This window comes from Hyla sarda, chromosome 5 (assembly GCF_029499605.1).
Source record: "Hyla sarda isolate aHylSar1 chromosome 5, aHylSar1.hap1, whole genome shotgun sequence".
NCBI classification, from domain to species: Eukaryota; Metazoa; Chordata; class Amphibia; order Anura; family Hylidae; genus Hyla; species Hyla sarda.
Genome location: NC_079193.1, coordinates 11,292,241 through 11,319,217, shown reverse-complemented (window position 1 = coordinate 11,319,217; position 26,977 = coordinate 11,292,241). Strand labels below are relative to the sequence as shown.

Here is a 26,977-nt window from a genome sequence, read left to right as displayed (position 1 = left end):
ACACGCTAGTTGGAAAACACTGCACTAGGATGATCAGTACAGTCGCTGGGCTGTCTGGGCCTTGCTGGGAGTTGTAGTCTTGCAACAGCCAGAGGTACGCTCATTGGGAAACACTGCGCTAGGGTGATCAATACAGTCGCCGGGCTGTCTGGGTATGCTGGGAGTTGTAGTCTTGCAACAGCTAGAGACACGCTAGTTGGGAAACACTGCATTAGGATGATCAGTACAGTTGCTGGGCTGTCTAGGCATGCTGGGAGTTGTAGTCTTGCAACATCTGGAGGCACACTAGGATAGGAGGCTCCTATCTACCTGTGCACCTTGCATTGCTCCCCCCCCCCCCCCCCCCCCCCCAGTCCCCTATCTCCAGTCTTTGCACTGACAGGCGGCTCCCTGCACCATCCCAGTTCAGCTCATTCCAACCTCCCAGGCGACAGCACATCCAAACTTACTGGAGACACTTCCCACCCTGGATACATGGGACCCTCACTCCTGACTGCAGGACGCTGATCCCGGGGGGCTCCCACATTCTGCACCTCAAGGTCAGTGATAAAGAAGGGGACTTCACCCTGTATAATGCAGCATTGTCCGCAGCCTTGATTTGCATTACACTGAGCCTGTCACATGGAGTGGGGGGGCTGCGGGGATCTATGCCCCTTTATACCGCGCTGGAGCAGAATACTGATGTGTGCGCTGCAGAGATTCCTCTATGGCGGTATATAAGGTCATTGCTATATGGGATGTTACGTCACCTTGGTGTATTAGCAGCAGGAATATATATATATTGTAGTGGACTCATCCTCAGTGATATATTGTATCTGTATATATATATATATATATATATATATATATATATATATATATATATTGTAGTGGACTCATCCTCAGTGATACATTGTATCTGTGTATATATATATATATATATATATATATATATAGTAGCGGACTCATCCTCAGTGATACATTGTATCTGTGTATATATATATATATAGTAGCGGACTCATCCTCAGTGATACATTGTATCTGTATATATATATATATATATATATATATATATATATATATATATAGTAGCGGACTCATCCTCAGTGATACATTGTATCTGTGTATATATATATATATATATATATAGTAGCGGACTCATCCTCAGTGATACATTGTATCTGTATATATATATATAGTAGCGGACTCATCCTCAGTGATACATTGTATCTGTATATATATATATATATATATATATATAGTAGCGGACTCATCCTCAGTGATACATTGTATCTGTATATATATATAGTAGCGGACCCATCCTCAGTGATACATTGTATCTGTGTATATATATATATATATATATATATATATATAGTAGCGGACCCATCCTCAGTGATACATTGTATCTGTGTATATATATATTGTAGTGGTCTCATCCTCAGTGATACATTATATCTGTGTGTATATATATATATATATATATATATATATATATATATATATATAGTAGCGGACTCATCCTCAGTGATACGTTGTATCTGTGTCTATGGGGTTGTGGATTTTTGCTGCACGCTCCATGTGCCGGCGTTCTCCGCAGCGACAGGTTCAGCAGCTATTAATGGAAAGAGATGTAGAAGGCGCTGAATTAGCTGCCCACCCGCATTGCTGACATTACACACTGCTATAAGTGTGCGGAGACACCAACTGCACTCATCTATGCCTCCAGCTGCCACAACTACAACTCCCAGCACTCCCTGCGACTGTACTGATCACCATAGTGCAGTGTTTCCCAACTAGCGTGCCTCCAGCTGTTGCACAACTACAACTCCCAGCATGCATAGACAGCCCAGCGACTATACTGATCACCCAAGTGTAGTGTTTTCCAACTAGCGTACCTCCAGCTGTTTCACAACTACAACTCCCAGCATGCCCGGACAGCCCAACAACTGTACTGATCACCCAAGTGTAGTGTTTTCCAACTAGCGTACCTCCAGCTTTTGCACAACTACAACTCCCAGCATGCCCGGACAGCCCAACAACTGTACTGATCACCCTAGTGCAGTGTTTTTCATCTAGAGTGCCTCCAGCTGTTGCACAACTACAACTCCCAGCATACCCAGACATCCCAGCAACTGTACTGCTCACCCTAGTGTAGTGTTTCCCAATTAACGTGCCTCCAGCTGTTGCACAACTCCAACTCCCAGCATGCCCGGGCAGCCCAGCAACTGTACTGATTACCCTAGTGCAGTGTTTCCCAACTAGCGTGCCTCCACCTGTTGCAAAACTACAACTCCCAGCATGCCCGGACAGCCTTTGGCTGTTCGGGCATACTAGGAGTTGTTGTTTTGCAACAGCTGGAGACACCCTGCTTGGGTAACAGTGATATAGGAGAACCCCACTCTTCTACAGGCTCGGATATTGCTTCATATCTGTACATCATAGTGTATACTGTATTATAGACAGTTGGGTAATATCACCCGCCAACCACCAGGGGGAACTACATCCTTCGCTGGGATTTGTAGTTTTGCAACAGCTGGAGGCACACTGCTTGGGGATACACTGATCTAGCAGAACTTCACTTCACTGCAGGCGGGATATTGCTTTGGATCTGTACATCATAGTGTATCCTATATTATAGACAGTTGGGTAATACCACTGATCCACCACTAGGGGGAATTACATCCCTCACTGTGATGTGCTTAAAGTAATTACACGAATTTAAAACAATAACAGAGCAGATTTCTTTAAAAAAAAAAAAAAAAACAGTGCCACCCCGGTCTTCAGGTTGTGTGTGGTATTGCAGCCCAGTTAAAGTAAATGGAGCAGAGTTGTAATACCACACTCAACCAGGTGTGATGCTGTTTTTTGGGGGGAAAAAATGTCCTATCCCTGAATAACCCCTGTAATAAAGAGTTTATGTTTCCATATCTTTTTGTAGCTTTGTGTATGGGGCGGGGACTAGACTTTTAGGATCACCATCAGAAAGAACGTTAGGGGTTAGGTTAGAAATTAGGAAAAAATATGCAAAGTCTGCAGCTTCCAGTAGTTTATTATAACATTAAAAAACATAAAAATAAAACCTTTTCTTAAAGCATAAAAAATACAAATGAAATGCTGACGTGTTTTGACCTTTTACAGTTCTTATTCATGGCACCATGTCAGGGGTTTACATATTTATTAATTTTTTTATAAAAATTGATCTTTTTCTGCTTTATTGATGTTCCAAAAAAAAAAAAAAAATGAAAATATTGCATTTTCTAATCTGCAAAAATCTGGAAACGTTGCCGATTTTTTCTCTCCATTTATCATTGTGAGTTTCCCCGACTTGTAAAGTCATCCGTGCTTCTAAATAGATATAATCAATTTCCTTCTAAACATATATTTAGAACAGTGGTCTCCAAATTGTGGCCCTCCAGATGTTGCGAAACTACAACGGCAATCCGGGCATGCCGGGAGTTTTAGTTTTTTGCAACAGCTGGAGGCGCCCCAGTAAAGAAACACTGCACTATGTAAAAAAAAATGCAAGTGGCTTTCAGTAGTTTATTAGGACATAAAAAAAACTGAAAAAAAAACTTTTCTTAATGTATAAAAAATTATAAATGAAACGCCGACGTGTTTTGAACTGTTTCAGTTCTTACTCATGGCACCATGAGTAAGAACTATGTTTCTTCAAAACATGTCGAGGTATTTTTATTTTATTTTTTTTATGGATTAAGAAAAATCTTTTTTCTGCTTTTGATAATGTTCTAAAAAAAAGAAAACTAAAGAATTTTTTTTTTTTAAATCTACTAATCTACTATAGAATTTTTTTAATCTTCTATAGTAAATATACGATATATTTACTTCTAAATATATACATAGAACACTGGTCTCCAAACTGCAGCGCTCCAGATGTTGCAAAACTACAACTCCCAGCCTTCCCAGACAGCCGTTGGCTGTCTGGGAAGGCTGGGAGTTGTAGTTTTGCAACATCTGGAGGGCTGCAGTTTGGAGACCACTGTTTCAGAAGATAAATTAATTCCCTGAGAAGTTTCTGTGGATTTGGTTGCGAGCTGACCTCCCTTAGTATTGTTTCCATTAGGATTACACTGGCATTAGAGAGCTCGGATACAGTTGGGTACAGTCCTTGGATACCTCACTCATCTCAATGTATAAAGGCACCCACTAAAATCAATGTCCGCCCATTGATTTCTGTCTACACGTGACGGCTACTCAATATGGGTCAGCGCTGCAAACAGATGCGCCATGTCGTATACATAAATACCTCATTTGCATAAATACATGCACGAATAAATTTATACATTTTCGGAATACTACTAATCATAGACCCCAATAAAAAATCAGGTTTACTCAATAAAGTGTTCTATAAAAAAAAGGCTTTCCCCATAATCAGAAATAGAGAGCAAAGGAAAAATACCAAAATATTCCTCCAAATATCTGTCAGATGTGAACGGTCAAATAAAAGCTTCACCGCCACATTGAGCAGAATGTACTGTAATGTGTCTAAGACCTTCATTGTGTGTCACCCAACACCCTCGGCCAAACATAGTGTCAGCTCAACCTGAGAGGCTCAATGTTATCAGCACCAAACAGGAGCGAAACCAGTGATGGGAGGGGATGAGAACCTAAGCACATAAGGAGACACACCGCCAAAATGTGCTGAAACCCTTCCGAGACCCCGGGTAACTATACACACTGTACATAGGACTATATAGTATGTCTCATAGTAGATAAGAATATAACTACTATAATACTGCCCCTATATACAAGAATATAACTACTATAATACTGCCCCCTATATACAAGAATATAACTACTATAATACTGCCTCCTATATACAAGAATATAACTACTATAATACTGCTCCTATATACAGGAATATAATTACTATAATACTGCTCCTATATACAAGAATATAACTACTATAATACTGCTCCTATATACAAGAATATAACTACTATAATACTGCCCCTATATACAAGAATATAACTACTGTAATACTGCTCCTATATACAAGAATATAACTACTATAATACTGCTCCTATATGCAAGAATATAACTACTATAATACTGCCTCCTATATACAAGAATATAACTACTATAATACTGCCCCCTATATACAAGAATATAACTACTATAATACTGCTCCTATATACAAGAATATAACTACTATAATACTGCTCCTTTATACAAGAATATAACTACTATAATACTGCCTCCTATATACAAGAATATAACTACTATAATACTGCTCCTATATACAAGAATATAACTACTATAATACTGCTCCTATATACAAGAATATAACTACTATAATACTGCCCCTATATACAAGAATATAACTACTATAATACTGCTCCTATATGCAAGAATATAACTACTATAATACTGCCCCTATATACAAGAATATTACTACTATAATACTGCTCCTATATACAAGAATATAACTACTATAATACTGCTCCTATATACAAGAATATAACTACTATAATACTGCTCCTATATACAAGAATATAACTACTATAATACTGCTCCTATATACAAGAATATAACTACTATAATACTGCTCCTATATACAAGAATATAACTACTATAATACTGCTCCTATATACAAGAATATAACTAGTATAATACTGCCCCCTATATACAAGAATATAACTACTATAATACTGCTCCTATATACAAGAATATAACTACTATAATACCGCTCCTATATACAAGAATATACCTACTATAATACTGCTCCTGTCACGATGCCGGCTGGCAGGTAGTGGATCCTCTGTGCCAGAGAGGGATTGGCGTGGACCGTGCTAGTGGATCGGTTCTAAGTCACTACTGGTTTTCACCAGAGCCCGCCGCAAAGCGGGATGGTCTTGCTGCGGCGGTAGTGACCAGGTCGTATCCACTAGCAACGGCTCAACCTCTCTGACTGCTGAAGATAGGCGCGGTACAAGGGAGTAGACAGAAGCAAGGTCGGACGTAGCAGAAGGTCGGGGCAGGCAGCAAGGATCGTAGTCGGGGGCAACGGCAGGAGGTCTGGAACACAGGCTAGGAACACACAAGGAAACGCTTTCACTGGCACAATGGCAACAAGATCCGGCGAGGGAGTGAAGGGGAAGTGAGGTATAAATAGGGAGTGCACAGGTGAACACACTAATTGGAACCACTGCGCCAATCAGCGGCGCAGTGGCCCTTTAAATCGCAGAGACCCGGCGCGCGCGCGCCCTAGGGAGCGGGGCCGCGCGCGCCGGGACAGGACAGACGGAGAGCGAGTCAGGTACGGGAGCCGGGATGCGCATCGCGAGCGGGCACTACCCGCATCGCGAATCGCATCCCGGCTGGAGACGGTATCGCAGCGCACCGGGTCAGTGGAGCTGCCCGGAGCGCTGCGGTAGCGAGAGAGAGGCGAGCGCTCCGGGGAGGAGCGGGGACCCGGAGCGCTCGGCGTAACAGTACCCCCCCCCTTGGGTCTCCCCCTCTTCTTAGAGCCTGAGAACCTGAGGAGCAGACTTTTGTCTAGGATGTTGTCCTCAGGTTCCCAGGATCTCTCTTCAGGTCCACAGCCCTCCCAATCCACCAAAAAGAACTTTTTTCCTCTGACCGTCTTGGAGGCCAGTATCTCTTTCACAGAGAAGACGTCAGAAGAACCGGAGACAGGAGTGGGAGAAACTAATTTGGGAGAGAAACGGTTGATGATGAGTGGTTTAAGAAGAGAGACATGAAAGGCATTAGGAATACGGAGAGAAGGAGGAAGAAGAAGTTTGTAAGAGACAGGATTAATTTGGCACAAGACTTTGAAGGGACCAAGATAGCGTGGACCCAGTTTGTAACTGGGGACACGAAAGCGGACATATTTAGCGGAGAGCCATACCTTGTCTCCGGGAGCAAAAATGGGGGGAGCTCTTCTTTTCTTATCGGCAAACTTTTTCATGCGAGATGAAGCCTGAAAAAGAGAAACTTGGGTCTCTTTCCATATGGTGGAAAGATCACGAGTCACTTCATCTACAGCGGGCAAACCAGAGGGCAAGGGAGTAGGGAGGGGGGGAAGAGGGTGACGGCCGTACACCACGAAAAATGGGGATTTGGAGGAAGATTCAGAGACTCTAAAGTTATACGAGAATTCGGCCCATGGTAGAAGATCTGCCCAATCATCCTGGCGGGAGGAAACAAAATGTCGTAAATAATCACCCAAGACCTGGTTAATTCTTTCTACTTGTCCATTGGATTGAGGATGATATGCAGAAGAAAAGTTTAATTTAATCTTGAGTTGTTTACAGAGAGCCCTCCAGAATTTAGACACGAATTGGACGCCTCTATCCGAGACTATTTGTGTGGGCAACCCGTGAAGACGAAAAATGTGTACAAAAAATTGTTTAGCCAACTGAGGCGCTGAAGGAAGACCAGGAAGAGGGATGAAATGTGCCATCTTGGAGAATCGATCAACGACCACCCAAACAACAGTGTTGCCACGGGATGGGGGTAGGTCTGTAATAAAATCCATACCAATCAGAGACCAAGGCTGTTCGGGGACAGGCAGAGGATGAAGAAAACCAGCGGGCTTCTGGCGAGGAGTCTTATCCCGAGCACAGACAGTGCAGGCTCGCACAAAGTCCACGACATCCGTCTCCAGAGTCGGCCACCAATAGAAGCGAGAGATGAGTTGCACAGATTTCTTGATGCCTGTATGACCTGCGAGATGGGAGGAGTGACCCCATTTGAGGATTCCGAGGCGTTGGCGTGGAGAGACGAAGGTCTTTCCTGGAGGAGTTTGCCTGATGGAGACTGGAGAAGTGGAGATCAGGCAGTCAGGAGGAATGATGTGTTGCGGAGAGAGTTCAACTTCTGAGGCATCCGAGGAACGAGAGAGAGCATCGGCCCTAATGTTCTTATCGGCAGGCCGAAAGTGAATTTCAAAATTAAATCGGGCAAAGAACAGAGACCACCTGGCCTGGCGAGGATTCAGCCGTTGGGCAGACTGGAGATAGGAGAGGTTCTTGTGATCGGTGTAAATAATAACAGGAAATCTTGATCCCTCCAGCAGATGCCTCCATTCCTCAAGTGCTAATTTAATGGCTAGAAGCTCTCGATCCCCGATGGAGTAGTTCCTCTCCGCCGGAGAGAAGGTCCTAGAAAAAAACCCACAAGTAACAGCATGCCCGGAAGAATTTTTTTGTAGAAGGACCGCTCCAGCTCCTACAGAGGAGGCATCAACCTCCAATAGGAAGGGTTTGGAAGGGTCAGGTCTGGAGAGCACGGGAGCCGAAGAAAAGGCAGACTTGAGCTGTTTAAAGGCGTCTTCCGCTTGAGGAGGCCAAGACTTGGGATTGGCATTTTTTTTGGTTAAAGCCACGATAGGGGCCACAACGGTAGAAAAATGTGGAATAAATTGCCTGTAATAATTGACGAACCCCAAAAAACGTTGGATAGCACGGAGTCCGGAGGGGCGTGGCCAATCTAAGACGGCAGAGAGTTTGTCTGGATCCATTTGTAGTCCCTGGCCAGAGACCAAGTATCCTAGGAAAGGAAGAGATTGGCATTCAAACAGACATTTCTCTATCTTGGCATAAAGTTGATTGTCACGAAGTCTCTGAAGAACCATACGGACATGCTGGCGGTGTTCTTCTAGATTGGCAGAAAAAATCAGGATATCGTCCAGATATACAACAACACAGGAGTATAAGAGATCACGAAAAATTTCATTAACAAAGTCTTGGAAGACGGCAGGGGCGTTGCACAGGCCAAAGGGCATGACCAGATACTCAAAGTGTCCATCTCTAGTGTTAAATGCCGTTTTCCATTCATCCCCCTCTCTGATGCGGATGAGATTATAAGCACCTCTTAAGTCCAGTTTGGTAAAGATGTGGGCACCTTGGAGGCGATCAAAGAGTTCAGAGATGAGGGGTAGGGGGTAGCGGTTCTTTATCGTGATTTTATTAAGACCGCGGTAGTCAATGCAAGGGCGTAGAGAGCCATCTTTTTTGGACACAAAGAAAAATCCGGCTCCGGCAGGAGAGGAGGATTTACGGATAAAGCCTTTTTTTAAATTTTCCTGGATGTACTCCGACATAGCAAGAGTCTCTGGGGCGGACAGAGGATAGATTCTGCCCCGGGGTGGAGTAGTGCCCGGGAGGAGGTCAATAGGACAATCATAAGGCCTGTGAGGAGGTAGAGTCTCAGCTTGTTTTTTGCAAAAAACATCCGCAAAGTCCATATAGGCCTTAGGGAGACCGGTTACAGGGGGAACCACAGAGTCACGGCAAGGGGTACTGGGAACCGGTTTTAGGCAGTCCTTGAAACAAGAGGGCCCCCAACTCTTGATCTCCCCAGTGGACCAATCCAGGGTTGGGGAATGGAGTTGAAGCCAGGGTAGTCCAAGGAGGATTTCGGAAGTGCAATTGGGGAGGACCAAAAATTCAATCTTCTCGTGATGAGGTCCGATGCACATTAGAAGGGGCTCCGTGCGGAAACGTATGGTACAGTCCAATCTTTCATTGTTTACACAATTGATGTAGAGGGGTCTGGCGAGACTGGTCACTGGGATGTTGAACCTGTTGATAAGAGAGGCCAAAATAAAATTTCCTGCAGATCCGGAATCCAAGAAGGCCATAGTAGAGAAGGAGAAGGCAGAGGCAGATATCCGCACAGGCACAGTAAGGCGTGGAGAAGCAGAGTAGACATCAAGGACTGTCTCACCTTTGTGCGGAGTCAGCGTACGTCTTTCCAGGCGGGGAGGACGGATAGGACAATCCTTCAGGAAGTGTTCGGTACTGGCACAGTACAGACAGAGATTCTCCATGCGGCGTCGTGTCCTCTCTTGAGGTGTCAGGCGAGACCGGTCGACCTGCATAGCCTCCACGGCGGGAGGCACAGGAACGGATTGCAGGGGACCAGAGGAGAGAGGAGCCGGGGAGAAAAAACGTCTTGTGCGAACAAAGTCCATATCCTGGCGGAGCTCCTGACGCCTTTCGGAAAAACGCATGTCAATGCGAGTGGCAAGATGGATGAGTTCATGTAGGTTAGCAGGGATTTCTCGTGCGGCCAGAACATCTTTAATGTTGCTGGATAGGCCTTTTTTAAAGGTCGCGCAGAGGGCCTCATTATTCCAGGATAATTCTGAAGCAAGAGTACGGAATTGTACGGCGTACTCTCCAACGGAAGAATTACCCTGGACCAGGTTCAACAGGGCAGTCTCAGCAGAAGAGGCTCGGGCAGGTTCCTCAAAGACACTTCGAATTTCTGAGAAGAAGGAGTGTATAGAGGCAGTGACGGGGTCATTGCGGTCCCAGAGCGGTGTGGCCCATGACAGAGCTTTTCCAGACAGAAGGCTGACTACGAAAGCCACCTTAGACCTTTCAGTAGGGAACTGGTCCGACATCATCTCCAAGTGCAGGGAACATTGGGAAAGAAAGCCACGGCAGAATTTAGAGTCCCCATCAAATTTATCCGGCAAGGATAGTCGTAGACCAGAAGCGGCCACTCGCTGCGGAGGAGGTGCAGGAGCTGGCGGAGGAGATGATTGCTGAAGCTGTGGTAGTAGCTGCTGTAGCATCACGGTCAGTTGAGACAGCTGGTGGCCTTGTTGCGCTATCTGTTGTGACTGCTGGGCGACCACCGTGGTGAGGTCGGCGACAACTGGCAGAGGAACTTCAGCGGGATCCATGGCCGGATCTACTGTCACGATGCCGGCTGGCAGGTAGTGGATCCTCTGTGCCAGAGAGGGATTGGCGTGGACCGTGCTAGTGGATCGGTTCTAAGTCACTACTGGTTTTCACCAGAGCCCGCCGCAAAGCGGGATGGTCTTGCTGCGGCGGTAGGGACCAGGTCGTATCCACTAGCAACGGCTCAACCTCTCTGACTGCTGAAGATAGGCGCGGTACAAGGGAGTAGACAGAAGCAAGGTCGGACGTAGCAGAAGGTCGGGGCAGGCAGCAAGGATCGTAGTCGGGGGCAACGGCAGGAGGTCTGGAACACAGGCTAGGAACACACAAGGAAACGCTTTCACTGGCACAATGGCAACAAGATCCGGCGAGGGAGTGCAGGGGAAGTGAGGTATATATATGGAGTGCACAGGTGAACACACTAATTGGAACCACTGCGCCAATCAGCGGCGCAGTGGCCCTTTAAATCGCAGAGACCCGGCGCGCGCGCGCCCTAGGGAGCGGGGCCGCGCGCGCCGGGACAGGACAGACGGAGAGCGAGTCAGGTACGGGAGCCGGGATGCGCATCGCGAGCGGGCGCTACCCGCATCGCGAATCGCATCCCGGCTGGAGACGGTATCGCAGCGCACCGGGTCAGTGGAGCTGCCCGGAGCGCTGCGGTAGCGAGAGAGAGGCGAGCGCTCCGGGGAGGAGCGGGGACCCGGAGCGCTTGGCGTAACAGCTCCTATATACAAGAATATAACTACTATAATACTGCTCCTATATACAAGAATATAACTACTATAATACTGCTCCTATATACAAGAATATAACTACTATAATACTGCTCCTATATACAAGAATATAACTACTATAATACTGCTCCTATATACAAGAATATAACTACTATAATACTGCTGCCTATGTACAAGAATATAACTACTATAATACTGCTCCTATATACAAGAATATAACTACTATAATACTGCTCCTATATACAAGAATATAACTACTATAATACTGCCTCCTATATACAAGAATATAACTACTATAATACTGCTCCTATATACAAGAATATAACTACTATAATACTGCTCCTATATACAAGAATATAACTACTTTAATACTGCTCCTATATATAAGAATATAACTACTATAATACTGCCTCCTATATACAAGAATATAACTACTATAATACTGCTCCTATATACAAGAATATAACTACTATAATACTGCTCCTATATACAAGAATATAACTACTATAATACTGCTCCTATATACAAGAATATAACTACTATAATACTGCTCCTATATACAAGAATATAACTACAATAATGCTTGTAGTGAGAAACAGCGTTCGGCACAGCCAACCGTGCAGCCTGATATTCGCCGGATTCCCCGGCGTCCTTGTCTCCCTGCACCTGCATGTTTTACTGCACGCCTAAGAAATAAAGAAGTTGACGCTAGCTGTCTGTGGTGAGTGCCGCTTATTTTCTATGCTCTCTCAAATGTTTGATAACTACAATAATACTGCTCCTATATATAAGAATATAACTACTATAATACTGCTCCTATATACAAGAATATAACTACTATAATACCGCTCCTATATACAAGAATATAACTACTATAATACTGCTCCTATATACAAGAATATAACTACTATAATACTGCATCCTATATACAAGAATATAACTACTATAATACTGCTCCTATATACAAGAATATAACTACAATAATACTGCTCCTATATATAAGAATATAACTACTATAATACTGCTCCTATATACAAGAATATAACTACTATAATACCGCTCCTATATACAAGAATATAACTACTATAATACTGCTCCTATATACAAGAATATAACTACTATAATACTGCATCCTATATACAAGAATATAACTACTATAATACTGCCTCCTATATACAAGAATATAACTACTATAATACTGCTCCTATATACAAGAATATAACTACTATAATACTGCTCCTATACACAAGAATATAACTACTATAATACTGCTCCTATATACAAGAATATAACTACTATAATACTGCCCCTATATACAAGAATATAACTACTATAATACTCCTCTTATATACAAGAATATAACTACTATAATACTGCTCCTATATACAAGAATATAACTACTATAATACTGCTTGTCACGATGCCGGCTGGCAGGAGGTGGATCCTCTGTGCCAGAGAGGGATTGGCGTGGACCGTGCTAGTGGACCGGTTCTAAGTTACTACTGGTATTCACCAGAGCCCGCCGCAAAGCGGGATGGACTTGCTGCGGCGGTAGTGACCAGGTCGTATCCACTAGCAACGGCTCAACCTCTCTGACTGCTGAAGATAGGCGCGGTACAAGGGAGTAGACAGAAGCAAGGTCGGACATAGCAGAAGGTCGGGGCAGGCAGCAAGGATCGTAGTCGGGGGCAACGGCAGGAGGTCTGGAACACAGGCTAGGAACACACAAGGGAACACTTTCACTGGCACAATGGCAACAAGATCCGGCGAGGGAGTGCAGGGGAAGTGAGGTATACATAGGGAGTGCACAGGTGAACACACTGATTAGAACCACTGCGCCAATCAGCGGCGCAGTGGCCCTTTAAATCGCAGAGACCCGGCGCGCGCGCGCCCTAGGGAGCGGGGCCGCGCGCGCCGGGACAGGACCGACGAAGAGAGAGTCAGGTACGGGAGCCGGGGTGCGCATCGCGAGCGGGCGCCACCCGCATCGCGAATCGCATCCCGGCTGGAGGCGGTATCGCAGCGCACCCGGTCAGTGGATCTGACCGGGGCGCTGCGGGAGCGAGAGTGTAGCGAGCGCTCCGGGGAGGAGCGGGGACCCGGAGCGCTCGGCGTAACAGTACCCCCCCCCTTGGGTCTCCCCCTCTTCTTGGAGCCTGAGGACCAGACTTTTATCTAGGATATTGTCCTCAGGTTCCCAGGATCTCTCTTCAGGACCACAGCCCTCCCAGTCAACCAAAAAGAAGGTTTTTCCTCTGACCTTTTTGGAGGCCAGTATCTCCTTTACAGGAAAGATGTCTGAAGAACCGGAGACAGGAGTGGGAGAGATAAGTTTAGGAGAGAAACGGTTGATGATGAGTGGTTTAAGAAGAGAAACGTGAAAGGCATTAGGAATACGAAGAGAAGGAGGGAGAAGAAGTTTATAAGAGACAGGATTAATCTGGCACAAAATTTTGAAAGGACCAAGATAGCGTGGTCCCAATTTGTAGCTGGGAACACGGAAGCGGACATATTTAGCGGAGAGCCATACCTTGTCTCCGGGAGAAAAAATGGGGGGAGCTCTTCTTTTCTTATCAGCAAACTTCTTCATGCGTGATGAAGCCTGTAAGAGAGAATTTTGGGTCTCTTTCCATATGGTGGAAAGATCACGAGTTATTTCATCCACAGCGGGCAAACCAGAGGGCAAGGGAGTAGGGAGGGGGGGAAGAGGGTGACGGCCGTACACCACGAAAAATGGGGATTTGGAAGAAGATTCAGAAACTCTGAAGTTATACGAGAATTCGGCCCATGGTAGAAGATCTGCCCAGTCATCCTAGCGAGAGGAAACAAAATGCCGTAAATAATCACCCAGGACCTGGTTAATTCTTTCTACTTGCCCATTGGATTGAGGATGATAAGCAGAAGAAAAGTTTAATTTAATCTTGAGTTGTTTATAGAGAGCCCTCCAGAATTTTGACACGAATTGGACGCCTCTATCCGAGACGATCTGCGTGGGCAACCCGTGAAGACGAAAAATGTGTACAAAAAATTGTTTAGCCAACTGAGGCGCTGAAGGAAGACCAGGAAGAGGGATGAAATGTGCCATCTTGGAAAATCGATCAACGACCACCCAAACAACAGTGTTGCCACGGGATGAGGGTAAGTCTGTAATAAAGTCCATACCAATCAGAGACCAAGGCTGTTCGGGGACAGGCAGAGGATGAAGGAGACCAGCGGGCTTCTGGCGAGGAGTCTTATCCCGGGCACAGACAGTGCAGGCTCGCACAATATCCACAACATCCGTCTCCAGAGTCGGCCACCAATAGAAACGAGAGATGAGTTGCAAGGATTTCTTGATGCCCGCATGGCCTGCGAGATGGGAGGAGTGACCCCATTTGAGAATCCCGAGACGCTGGCGTGGAGTGACGAAGGTCTTCCCTGGAGGAGTTTGCCTGATGGAGGCTGGAGAAGTGGAGATCAGGCAGTCAGGAGGAATGATGTGTTGCGGAGAGAGCTCTACTTCCGAGGCATCCGAGGAACGAGAGAGAGCATCGGCCCTAATGTTCTTATCGGCAGGCCGAAAGTGAATTTCAAAATTAAATCGGGCAAAGAACAGAGACCACCTGGCCTGGCGAGGGTTCAGCCGTTGGGCAGACTGGAGATAGGAGAGATTTTTGTGATCGGTGTAAATAATAACTGGAAATCTTGATCCCTCCAGCAGATGCCTCCATTCCTCAAGTGCTAATTTAATGGCTAGTAGCTCTCGATCCCCGATGGAGTAGTTCCTCTCCGCCGGAGAGAAGGTCCTAGAAAAAAACCCACAAGTAACAGCATGCCCGGAAGAATTTTTTTGTAGAAGGACCGCTCCAGCTCCTACTGAGGAGGCATCAACCTCCAATAGGAAGGGTTTAGATGGGTCAGGTCTGGAGAGCACGGGAGCAGAAGAAAAGGCAGACTTGAGCTGTTTAAAGGCGTCTTCCGCTTGATATGTCCGCTTCCGTGTTCCCAGCTACAAATTGGGACCACGCTATCTTGGTCCTTTCAAAATTTTGTGCCAGATTAATCCTGTCTCTTATAAACTTCTTCTCCCTCCTTCTAGAGTTCAGAGATAAGAGGTAGAGGGTAGCGGTTCTTTACCGTGATTTTATTAAGACCGCGGTAGTCAATGAAAGGACGTAGGGAGCCATCTTTTTTGGACACAAAGAAAAATCCGGCTCCGGCAGGAGAGGAGGATTTGCGGATAAAGCCCTTTTTTAAATTTTCCTGGATGTACTCAGACATAGCAAGAGTCTCTGGGGCGGACAGAGGATAAATTCTGCCCCGGGGTGGAGTAGTGCCCGGGAGGAGGTCAATAGGACAATCATAAGGCCTGTGAGGAGGTAGAGTCTCAGCTTGTTTTTTGCAAAACACATCAGCAAAGTCCATATAGGCCTTAGGGAGACCGGTTACAGGGGGAACCACAGGATCACGGCAGGGAGTACTGGTAACCGGTTTAAGGCAGTCCTTGAAACAAGAGGTACCCCAACTCTTGATCTCCCCTGTGGACCAATCCAGGGTTGGGGAATGGTGTTGAAGCCAGGGTAGTCCAAGGAGAATTTCGGAAGTGCAATTGGAGAGGACCAAAAACTCAATTCTTTCGTGATGAGGTCCGATGCACATTAGGAGGGGTTCCGTGCGGTAACGCACGGCACAGTCCAATCTTTCATTGTTAACGCAATTGATGTAAAGAGGTCTGGCGAGACTGGTCACTGGGATGCTGAACCTGTTGATGAGAGAGGCCAAAATAAAATTTCCTGCAGATCCGGAATCCAAGAAGGCCTTAGTGGAGAAGGAGAAGGTAGAGGCAGATATCCGCACAGGCACAGTAAGACGTGGAGAAGCAGAGTTGACATCAAGGACTGTTTCACCTTTGTGCGGAGTCAGCGTACGTCTTTCCAGGCGGGGAGGACGGATAGGACAATCCTTCAGGAAGTGTTCGGTACCGGCACAGTACAGGCAGAGATTCTCCATGCGGCGTCGTGTCCTCTCTTGAGGTGTCAAGCGAGACCGGTCAACTTGCATAGCCTCCACGGCGGGAGGCACAGGAACGGATTGCAGGGGACCAGAGGAGAGAGGAGCCGGGGAGAAAAAACGCCTCGTGCGAACAAAGTCCATATCCTGGCGGAGCTCCTGACGCCTTTCGGAAAAACGCATGTCAATGCGAGTGGCAAGATGAATGAGTTCATGTAGGTTAGCAGGAATTTCTCGTGCGGCCAGAACATCTTTAATGTTGCTGGATAGGCCTTTTTTAAAGGTCGCGCAGAGGGCCTCATTATTCCAGGAAAGTTCTGAAGCAAGAGTACGGAATTGTACGGCGTACTCGCCAACGGAAGAATTACCCTGGACCAGGTTCAGCAGGGCAGTCTCAGCAGAAGAGGCTCGGGCAGGTTCCTCAAAGACACTTCGAATTTCCGAGAAGAAGGAGTGTACAGAGGCAGTGACGGGGTCATTGCGGTCCCAGAGCGGTGTGGCCCATGACAGAGCTTTTCCAGACAGAAGGCTGACTACGAAAGCCACCTTAGACCTTTCAGTAGGAAACTGGTCCGACATCATCTCCAAGTGCAGGGAACATTGAGAAAGGAAGCCACGGCAAAACTTAGAGTCCCCATCAAATTTATCCGGCAAGGATAGTCGTAGGCCTGAGGCGGCCACTCGCTGCGGAGGAGGTGCAGGAGCTGGCGGAGGAGATGATTGCTGAAGCTGTGGTAGTAGCTGCTGTAGCATCACGGTCAGTTGAGACAGCTGGTGGCCTTGTTGCGCTATCTGTTGTGACTGCTGGGCGACCACCGAGGTGAGGTCGGCGACAACTGGCAGAGGAACTTCAGCGGGATCCATGGCCGGATCTACTGTCACGATGCCGGCTGGCAGGAGGTGGATCCTCTGTGCCAGAGAGGGATTGGCGTGGACCGTGCTAGTGGACCGGTTCTAAGTCACTACTGGTGTTCACCAGAGCCCGCCGCAAAGCGGGATGGACTTGCTGCGGCGGTAGTGACCAGGTCGTATCCACTAGCAACGGCTCTACCTCTCTGACTGCTGAAGATAGGCGCGGTAGAAGGGAGTAGACAGAAGCAAGGTCGGACGTAGCAGAAGGTCGGGGCAGGCAGCAAGGATCGTAGTCAGGGGCAACGGCAGGAGGTCTGGAACACAGGCTAGGAACACACAAGGGAACGCTTTCACTGGCACAATGGCAACAAGATCCGGCGAGGGAGTGCAGGGGAAGTGAGGTATACATAGGGAGTGCACAGGTGAACACACTGATTAGAACCACTGCGCCAATCAGCGGCGCAGTGGCCCTTTAAATCGCAGAGACCCGGCGCGCGCGCGCCGGGACAGGACCGACGGAGAGCGAGTCAGGTACGGGAGCCGGGGTGCGCATCGCGAGCGGGCGCCACCCGCATCGCGAATCGCATCCCGGCTGGAGGCGGTATCGCAGCGCACCCGGTCAGTGGATCTGACCGGGGCGCTGCGGGAGCGAGAGTGTAGCGAGCGCTCCGGGGAGGAGCGGGGACCCGGAGTGCTCGGCGTAACACTGCTCCTATATACAAGAATATAACTACTGTAATACTGCTCCTATATACAAGAATATAACTACTATAATACTGCTCCTATATACAAGAATATAACTACTATAATACTGCCTCCTATATACAGGAATATAACTACTATAATACTGCTCCTATATACAAGAATATAACTACTATAATACTGCTCCTATATACAAGAATATAACTACTATAATACTGCTCCTATATACAAGAATATAACTACTATAATACTGCTCCTATATACAAGAATATAACTACTGTAATACTGCTCCTATATACAAGAATATAACTACTATAATACTGCTCCTATATACAAGAATATAACTACTATAATACTGCTCCTATATACAAGAATATAACTACTATAATACTGCTCCTATATACAAGAATATAACTACTATAATACTCCTCCTATATACAAGAATTTAACTACTATAATACTGCCCCTATATACAAGAATATAACTACTATAATACTGCTCCTATATACAAGAATATAACTACTATAATACTGCCTCCTATATACAAGAATATAACTACTATAATACTGCTCCTATATACAAGAATATAACTACTATAATACTGCTCCTATATACAAGAATATACCTACTATAATACTGCTCCTATATACAAGAATATAACTACTATAATACTGCCCCTATATACAAGAATATACCTACTATAATATTGCTCCTATATACAAGAATATAACTACTATAATACTGCTCCTATATACAAGAATATAACTACTATAATACTGCCCCTATATACAAGAATATAACTACTATAATACTGCTCCTATATACAAGAATATAACTACTATAATACAGCTCCTATATACAAGAATATAACTACTATAATACTGCTCCTATATACAAGAATATAACTACTATAATACTGCTCCTATATACAAGAATATAACTACTATAATACTGCTCCTATATACAAGAATATAACTACTATAATACTGCTCCTATATACAAGAATATAACTACTATAATACTCCTCCTATATACAAGAATTTAACTACTATAATACTGCCCCTATATACAAGAATATAACTACTATAATACTGCTCCTATATACAAGAATATAACTACTATAATACTGCCTCCTATATACAAGAATATAACTACTATAATACTGCTCCTATATACAAGAATATAACTACTATAATACTGCTCCTATATACAAGAATATACCTACTATAATACTGCTCCTATATACAAGAATATAACTACTATAATACTGCCCCTATATACAAGAATATACCTACTATAATATTGCTCCTATATACAAGAATATAACTACTATAATACTGCTCCTATATACAAGAATATAACTACTATAATACTGCCCCTATATACAAGAATATAACTACTATAATACTGCTCCTATATACAAGAATATAACTACTATAATACAGCTCCTATATACAAGAATATAACTACTATAATACTGCTCCTATATACAAGAATATAACTACTATAATACTGCTCCTATATACAAGAATATAACTACTATAATACTGCTCCTATATACAAGAATATAACTACTATAATACAGCTCCTATATACAAGAATATAACTACTATAATACTGCTCCTATATACAAGAATATAACTACTATAATACTGCTCCTATATACAAGAATATAACTACTATAATACTGCCTCCTATATACAAGAATATAACTACTATAATACTTCTCCTATATACAAGAATATAACTACTATAATACTGCCTCCTATATACAAGAATATAACTACTATAATACTGCTCCTATATACAAGAATATAACTACTATAATACTGTTCTCATGTAGAATAATATGAACCTGAGTAAATTGTTGTACATTCGTACTATCTCTCTATGTTTGTAGCTGATTGTTGTGGTTTTTTGTAGATTTCGGTACCCTTGGCGTTGATTGGCGGTCACCATGGGGATAAAGACAGCCTTACCGCACTATGAGCTCGGCTTTTATGCTCTGGTCCTGACCTGCGCTCTGGTCTATTCTATGAATGGGATCTTTGAGGCGTCCCGAGGTATTTGTGATATATTTATTATTACTATAGTGCAGGTTATTTTATATCTCAGCCCGTCTACATTTATGGCGTCTTCTATTCTTGCAGATAATATGAATCGGAAATCATTCAAAGAGAATGTCAAAACCGGCTGGTATTACTTCGGGAGGAAAATGGTGAGAGAATAAGTGAAGCAGCAATAGAACGGGGCCACCTAGAGGCTGATTAGTTACTACAAGTCCCAGTATAGAAGTGCTGGAAAGTTTAGTTACAAACCGATAAAGCTAAAATTACAGATTACAACCCGCACATAAACAATCTAAGCTGGAATATAGAGTCACAGTATATATATATATATATATATATATATATATATATATATATATATATCTAACTGCACACTGAGGCAGACCCCGGTTTGTTTTTGCCCATATCATACACATTCATTATCACTAGTCCTTCTGCACCATCTGTTTTATCCGAGCACTGCTGCATCCATGTGTTTAAAGGGGTCCTGGAAAAAACTGTTCGTAACGCTGGTGCCGGCAGCTCGTGATGTCATAGCCCTGCCCCCCCCCCTCATGACGTCACGCCCCCACCCCCTCAATGCAAGTCTATGGGAGGGGGCGTGACAGCCGTCACGCCCCCTCCCATAGACTTGCATTGAGGGGGTGGGGCGTGAAATCATGAGGGGGCGGGGCTATGATGTCACGAGCTCCCGTCGTCGGCTCCAGCGTTCGAAACTGTTTGTTCCAGACGCTGAGCAGCGGAGGACCCCTTTAATTGTTGTAACTGGGTCATGTGCTTTTTTTTTTAACATGAAGGACTGTCATTCCTAGGGTTGTCATCCAGCTTTCCAGTCTCCTAAATTTGAATCTGCTTGGTGATGCAGCCTGGCTTCAATGTCCCTCTGAGACTAGGCAGATATGCCATTCGGGGTTCAGTAAAGCTGAGTCTCCTTAGATAATGTCACACATAGGACAGAGATTTATCAGTGCTTAGGTCATGACCCCTGGAGTAAGATCATGTGATTGTTGCAGGACACCGCAGACTTCGAGTGGGTCATGTGGTTCACGACATTCAGAAATTACATCATTTTTGCTCTCGCAGGACATGTCATCTTTGTCAAGATCTTCTCCCTCCTAATCCCTAAGGTTGGTTACTGCAAATAATGTCTAAAAGAGTTAATTATCCCTGTACTGTGACATCACTGTGTATTATCCCTGTACTGTGACATCACTGTGTATTATCCCTGTACTGTGACATCACTGTGTATTATCCCTGTACTGTGACATCACTGTGTATTATCCCTGTACTGTGACATCACTGTGTATTATCCCTGTACTGTGACATCACTGTGTATTATCCCTGTACTGTGACATCACTGTGTGTATTATCCCTGTACTGTGACATCACTGTGTATATTACCCCTGTACTGTGACATCACTGTGTATTATCCCTGTACTGTGACATCACTGTGTATTATCCCTGTACTGTGACATCACTGTGTGTATTATCCCTGTACTGTGACATCACTGTGTATATTACCCCTGTACTGTGACATCACTGTGTATTATCCCTGTACTGTGACATCACTGTGTATTATCCCTGTACTGTGACATCACTGTGTGTATTATCCCTGTACTGTGACATCACTGTGTATTATCCCTGTACTGTGACATCACTGTGTATATTATCCCTGTACTGTTACATCACTGTGTGTATTATCCCTGTACTGTGACATCACTGTGTGTATTATCCCTGTACTGTGACATCACTGTGTATTATCCCTGTACTGTGACATCACTGTGTATTATCCCTGTACTGTGACATCACTGTGTATTATCCCCGTACTGTGACATCACTGTGTTTATTATCCCCGTACTGTGACATCACTGTGTGTATTATCCCGGTACTGTGACATCACTGTATATTATCCATGTACTGTGACATCACTGAGTATTATCCCTGTACTGTGACATCACTGTGTATTATCCCTGTACTGTGACATCACTGTGTGTATTATCCCTGTACTGTGACATCACTGTGTATTATCCCCGTACTGTGACATCACTGTGTATTATCCCCGTACTGTGACATCACTGTGTATTATCCCTGTACTGTGACATCACTGTGTGTATTATGCCCGTACTGTGATATCACTGTGTATTATCCCCGTACTGTGACATCTCTGTGTGTATTATCCCTGTACTGTGACATCACTGTGTATTATCCCTGTACTGTGACATCACTGTGTATTATCCCTGCACTGTGACATCACTGTGTGTATTATACATGTACTGTGACATTACTGTGTATTATCCCTGTACTGTGACATCACTGTGTGTATTATCCCTGTACTGTGACATCACTGTGTATTATCCCTGTACTGTGACATCACTGTGTATATTATCCTTGTACTGTGACATCACTGTGTATATTATCCCTGTACTGTGACATCACTGTGTATTATCCCTGTACTGTGACATCACTGTGTATTATCCCAGTACTGTGACATCACTGTGTATTATCCCTGTACTGTGAAATCACTGTGTATTATCCCTGTACTGTGACATCACTGTGTATTGTACATGTACTGTGACATCACTGTGTATTATGTCTGTACTGTGACATCACTGTGCATTATCACTGTACTGTGACATCACGGTGTGTATTATCCCAGTACTGTGACATCACTGTGTATTATCCCTGTACTGTGACATCACTGTGTGTATTATCCCTGTACTGTGACATCACTGTGTGTAGTATTCCTGTAATGTGACATCACTGTGTGTACTATCCCTGTACTGTGACATCACTGTGTGTATTATCCCTGAACTGTGACATCACTGTGTATTATCCATGTACTGTGACATCACTGTGTGTATTATCCCTGTACTGTGACATCACTGTGTCTATTATCCCTGTACTGTGACATCACTGTGTGTATTATCCCTGTACTGTGACATCACTGTGTGTATTATCCCTGTACTGTGACATCACTGTGTGTATTATCCCTGTACTGTGACATCACTGTGTATTATCCCTGTACTGTGACATCACTGTGTGTATTATCCCTGTACTGTGACATCACTGTGTGTATTATCCCTGTACTGTGACATCACTGTGTATTATCCCTGTACTGTGACATCACTGTGTATTATCCCTGTACTGTGACATCACTGTGTATTATCCATGTACTGTGACATCACTATGTATTATCCCTGTACTGTGACATCACTGTGTGTATTATCCCTGTACTGTGACATCACTGTGTATTATCCCAGTACTGTGACATCACTGTGTATATTATCCCTGTACTGTGACATCACTGTGTGTATTATCCCTGTACTGTGACATCACTGTGTATTATCCCTGTACTGTGACATCACTGTGTGTATTATCCCTGTACTGTGACATCACTGTGTATTATCCCCGTACTGTGACATCACTGTGTGTATTATCCCTGTACTGTGACATCACTGTGTATTATCCCTGTACTGTGACATCACTGTGTATTATCCCTGTACTGTGACATCACTGTGTGTATTATCCCCGTACTGTGACATCACTGTGTATATTATCCCTGTACTGTGACATCACTGTGTGTATTATCCCTGTACTGTGACATCACTGTGTGTATTATCCCTGTACTGTGACATCACTGTGTATTATCCCCGTACTGTGACATCACTGTGTATTATCCCCGTACTGTGACATCACTGTGTATTATCCCCGTACTGTGACATCACTGTGTTTATTATCCCCGTACTGTGACATCACTGAGTATTATCCCTGTACTGTGACATCACTGTGTGTATTATCCCTGTACTGTGACATCACTGTGTGTATTATCCCTGTACTGTGACATCACTGTGTGTATTATCCCCGTACTGTGACATCACTGTGTATTATCCCCGTACTGTGACATCACTGTGTATATTATCCCTGTACTGTGACATCACTGTGTGTATTATCCCTGTACTGTGACATCACTGTGTGTATTATCCCTGTACTGTGACATCACTGTGTATTATCCCCGTACTGTGACATCACTGTGTATTATCCCAGTACTGTGACATCACTGTGTATTATCTCTGTACTGTGACATCAATGTGTGTATTATCCCTGTACTGTGACATCACTGTGTATTATCCCTGTACTGTGACATCACTGTGTGTATTATCCCTGTACTGTGACATCACTGTGTGTATTATCCCTGTACTGTGACATCACGTTGTATTATCCCTGTACTGTGACATCACTGTGTATTAGCCCAGTACTGTGACATCACTGTGTATTATCCCTGTACTGTGACATCACTGTGTATTATCCCTGTACTGTGACATCACTGTGTGTATTATCCCTGTACTGTGACATCACTGTGTGTATTATCCCTGTACTGTGACATCACTGTGTATTATCCCCGTACTGTGACATCACTGTGTATTATCGCTGTACTGTGACATCACTGTGTATCATCCCTGTACTGTGACATCACTGTGTATTATCCTGTACTGTGACATCACTGTGTATTATCCCTGTACTGTGACATCACTGTGTATTATCCCTGTACTGTGACATCACTGTGTATTATCCCTGTACTGTGACATCACTGTGTGTATTATCCCTGTACTGTGACATCACTGTGTATTATCCTTGTACTGTGACATCACTGTGTATTATCCCTGTACTGTGACATCACTGTGTGTATTATCCCTGTAGTGTGACATCACTGTGTATTATCCCTGTACTGTGACATCACTGTGTGTATTATCCCTGTACTGTGACATCACTGTGTATTATCCCTGTACTGTGACATCACTGTGTGTATTATCCTTGTACTGTGACATCACTGTGTATTATCCCTGTACTGTGACATCACTGTGTATTATCCCTGTACTGTGACATCACTGTGTATTATCCCTGTAGTGTAGGGCCCCATGCTTTCCTGCGGGGCCCCCTGGTGGTGGCTCTTATAGGTTGTGACATTGTCATTTGTCTCCCACAGCACAGGTCCTGGGTGTACATGCTCTATGGGATGGTGACCGTCCTGACTATTATGGGTAGTAACTACCTGATGCTGATCCTGTCGCACTGCCTGATCCTCTACACTTTGTCGCTGGTAAAACAGAAGTGGCTCTGCTACGCTGCCGGTCTGTGCAGCCTGGTATCCTTCAAAATGGAGCCTTTCACCACTTGGCAAGTATGTTTTCTGAGGTAGAGGAGCAGCCATGACTGAACATCAGGATTTATGATAAAGGTCGGGGCTGTGGAACTATAAATCCCAGCATGCCTCATCAGACAGGGGTTCTGCTACTGAGGCCTCAGCCTGCACCCGCCACTAGGTGGAGCTATGGATGAGGAGGTACTGTCAAGTCAATAGCAAAATCCAGCTGTTCAGATACAATAAATGACAAGGACTTGCTGGGATTTGTAGTACATCTGATGTGAACTGGAGCCAATACTTATATAAATTGTACCACCAAGGGATTGTTCTATTAAGCTAAAGAAACAGCAAGAAAGGCTTATGGGAAAACTTACAAAATGTTTCTAAGGTGGCTGCTGATACACAGCTCCAAATCCCCTGCATAGACATCAATAAGATTGTAGCTTCCTGCTGCTGCCTCTAGGGGGGGATCTCAGTGCATACTGTGTTATTACAAAGTTGGATGTATACACAGTATGTAGTGAACTCCAGAGCTCCCTCTAGCGGTGGTTGCAGGCAGCCAGAATTTTATCATGCACATCAATGTTCTTGCGGTTCTCCAGCTATTGCAGAACTACAACTCTCAGCATGCTCACAGGCCATGGTGGAATTTGTAGTGTACAAATGCGAGAACAGGCAGGTTGTTGAACATCAATGTGCATTACTGTATTGAGCACAATGAATAAACATCCACAGTGCAGGGGATAAGGCAAGTCCCTTTTTTTTCGCCCTGCACTGTGGTGGTTTACTCAGCAGGGTTCACTTACTTTTTCTTGCCGCTGTAGCTCCATCTGAGGCGACTGATCGTAGTTTTGTGTTTTCTACAGAATGGTTTTGTGTCGGGAACCTTCACACTCCAGGAGATCCTCTTCTATGGCGGCAGCGGCTTCACCATCCTGCGCTGCATGAGCTTCGCCCTGGAGACCTGCGACAGGAAGGAGGGGTACTACTCTCCCATCCAGCTCCTCAAGTATAACTTCTACCTGCCCTTCTTCTTTTTTGGCCCCATTATGACCTTTGACCAGTTTTATGAGCAGGTGAGATACACATAAAAAAGTATTTGCCCCCTTTTGTCTATGTAACAGTGCCTTTACTGTAACAGATCCTGTACTATGTAACATATCATGTTCTATGTAACAGACCCTGCACTATGTAACAGACCCTGTACTATGCAACTGACCCTGTACTGTGTAACAACCCTGTACTATGAAACAGACCCTGTACTATGAAACAGACCATATTCTATGTAATGGACCCTGTACTATATAACAGATCATGTTCTATGTAACAGACCCTGCACTATGTAACAGACCCTGTACTATGTAACAGACCCTGCACTATGTAACAGACCATGTACTATGTAACAGACCATGTAACAGACCATGTACTATGTAACAGACCATGTAACAGACCCTGTACTATGTAACAGACCCTGCACTATGTAATAGATCCTGTACTATGTAACAGACCATGTTCTATGTAACAGACCCTGCACTATGTAACAGACCCTGCACTCTGTAAGAGACCATGTTCTATGTAACAGACCCTGCACTATGTAACAGACCATGTTCTATGTAACAGACCCTGTACTATGTAACAGACCATGTAACAGACCCTGTACTATGTAACAGACCCTGTACTATGTAACAGACCCTGTACTATGTAACAGATCATGTTCTATGTAACAAATTCCCACTCAGGCTTACGCCCCCCTGGGACTAATTTCCCAAACTCGGGAACCCTAAATTTAAAATGTAACCTTTCCAAATTAAAAAGTGATTTGTGAAAAAACAAGATTAATGTGGGTTA

General features: G+C 44.4%; 1 protein-coding gene across 2 annotated transcripts in view; it reads left to right on the top strand.

Annotated features, from left to right (window-relative positions):
* The first annotated feature begins 389 nt into the window (after positions 1-389).
* The window catches only part of HHATL (hedgehog acyltransferase like), a 43,460-nt gene continuing 16,872 nt past the window's right edge, over positions 390-26,977 (top strand). Inside the window, exons 1-7 of one of the 2 annotated variants that reach the window (XM_056518854.1) lie at positions 390-539; positions 11,964-12,095; positions 19,841-19,980; positions 20,068-20,135; positions 21,000-21,113; positions 24,971-25,165; positions 25,996-26,205. In XM_056518854.1, coding sequence (XP_056374829.1) covers positions 19,875-19,980; positions 20,068-20,135; positions 21,000-21,113; positions 24,971-25,165; positions 25,996-26,205 — 693 coding nt within the window. In that variant the 5' untranslated portion in view covers positions 390-539; positions 11,964-12,095; positions 19,841-19,874. The remainder of the gene's footprint in view (positions 540-11,963; positions 12,096-19,840; positions 19,981-20,067; positions 20,136-20,999; positions 21,114-24,970; positions 25,166-25,995; positions 26,206-26,977) is intronic. The other variant, XM_056518853.1, reaches the window with a different exon arrangement.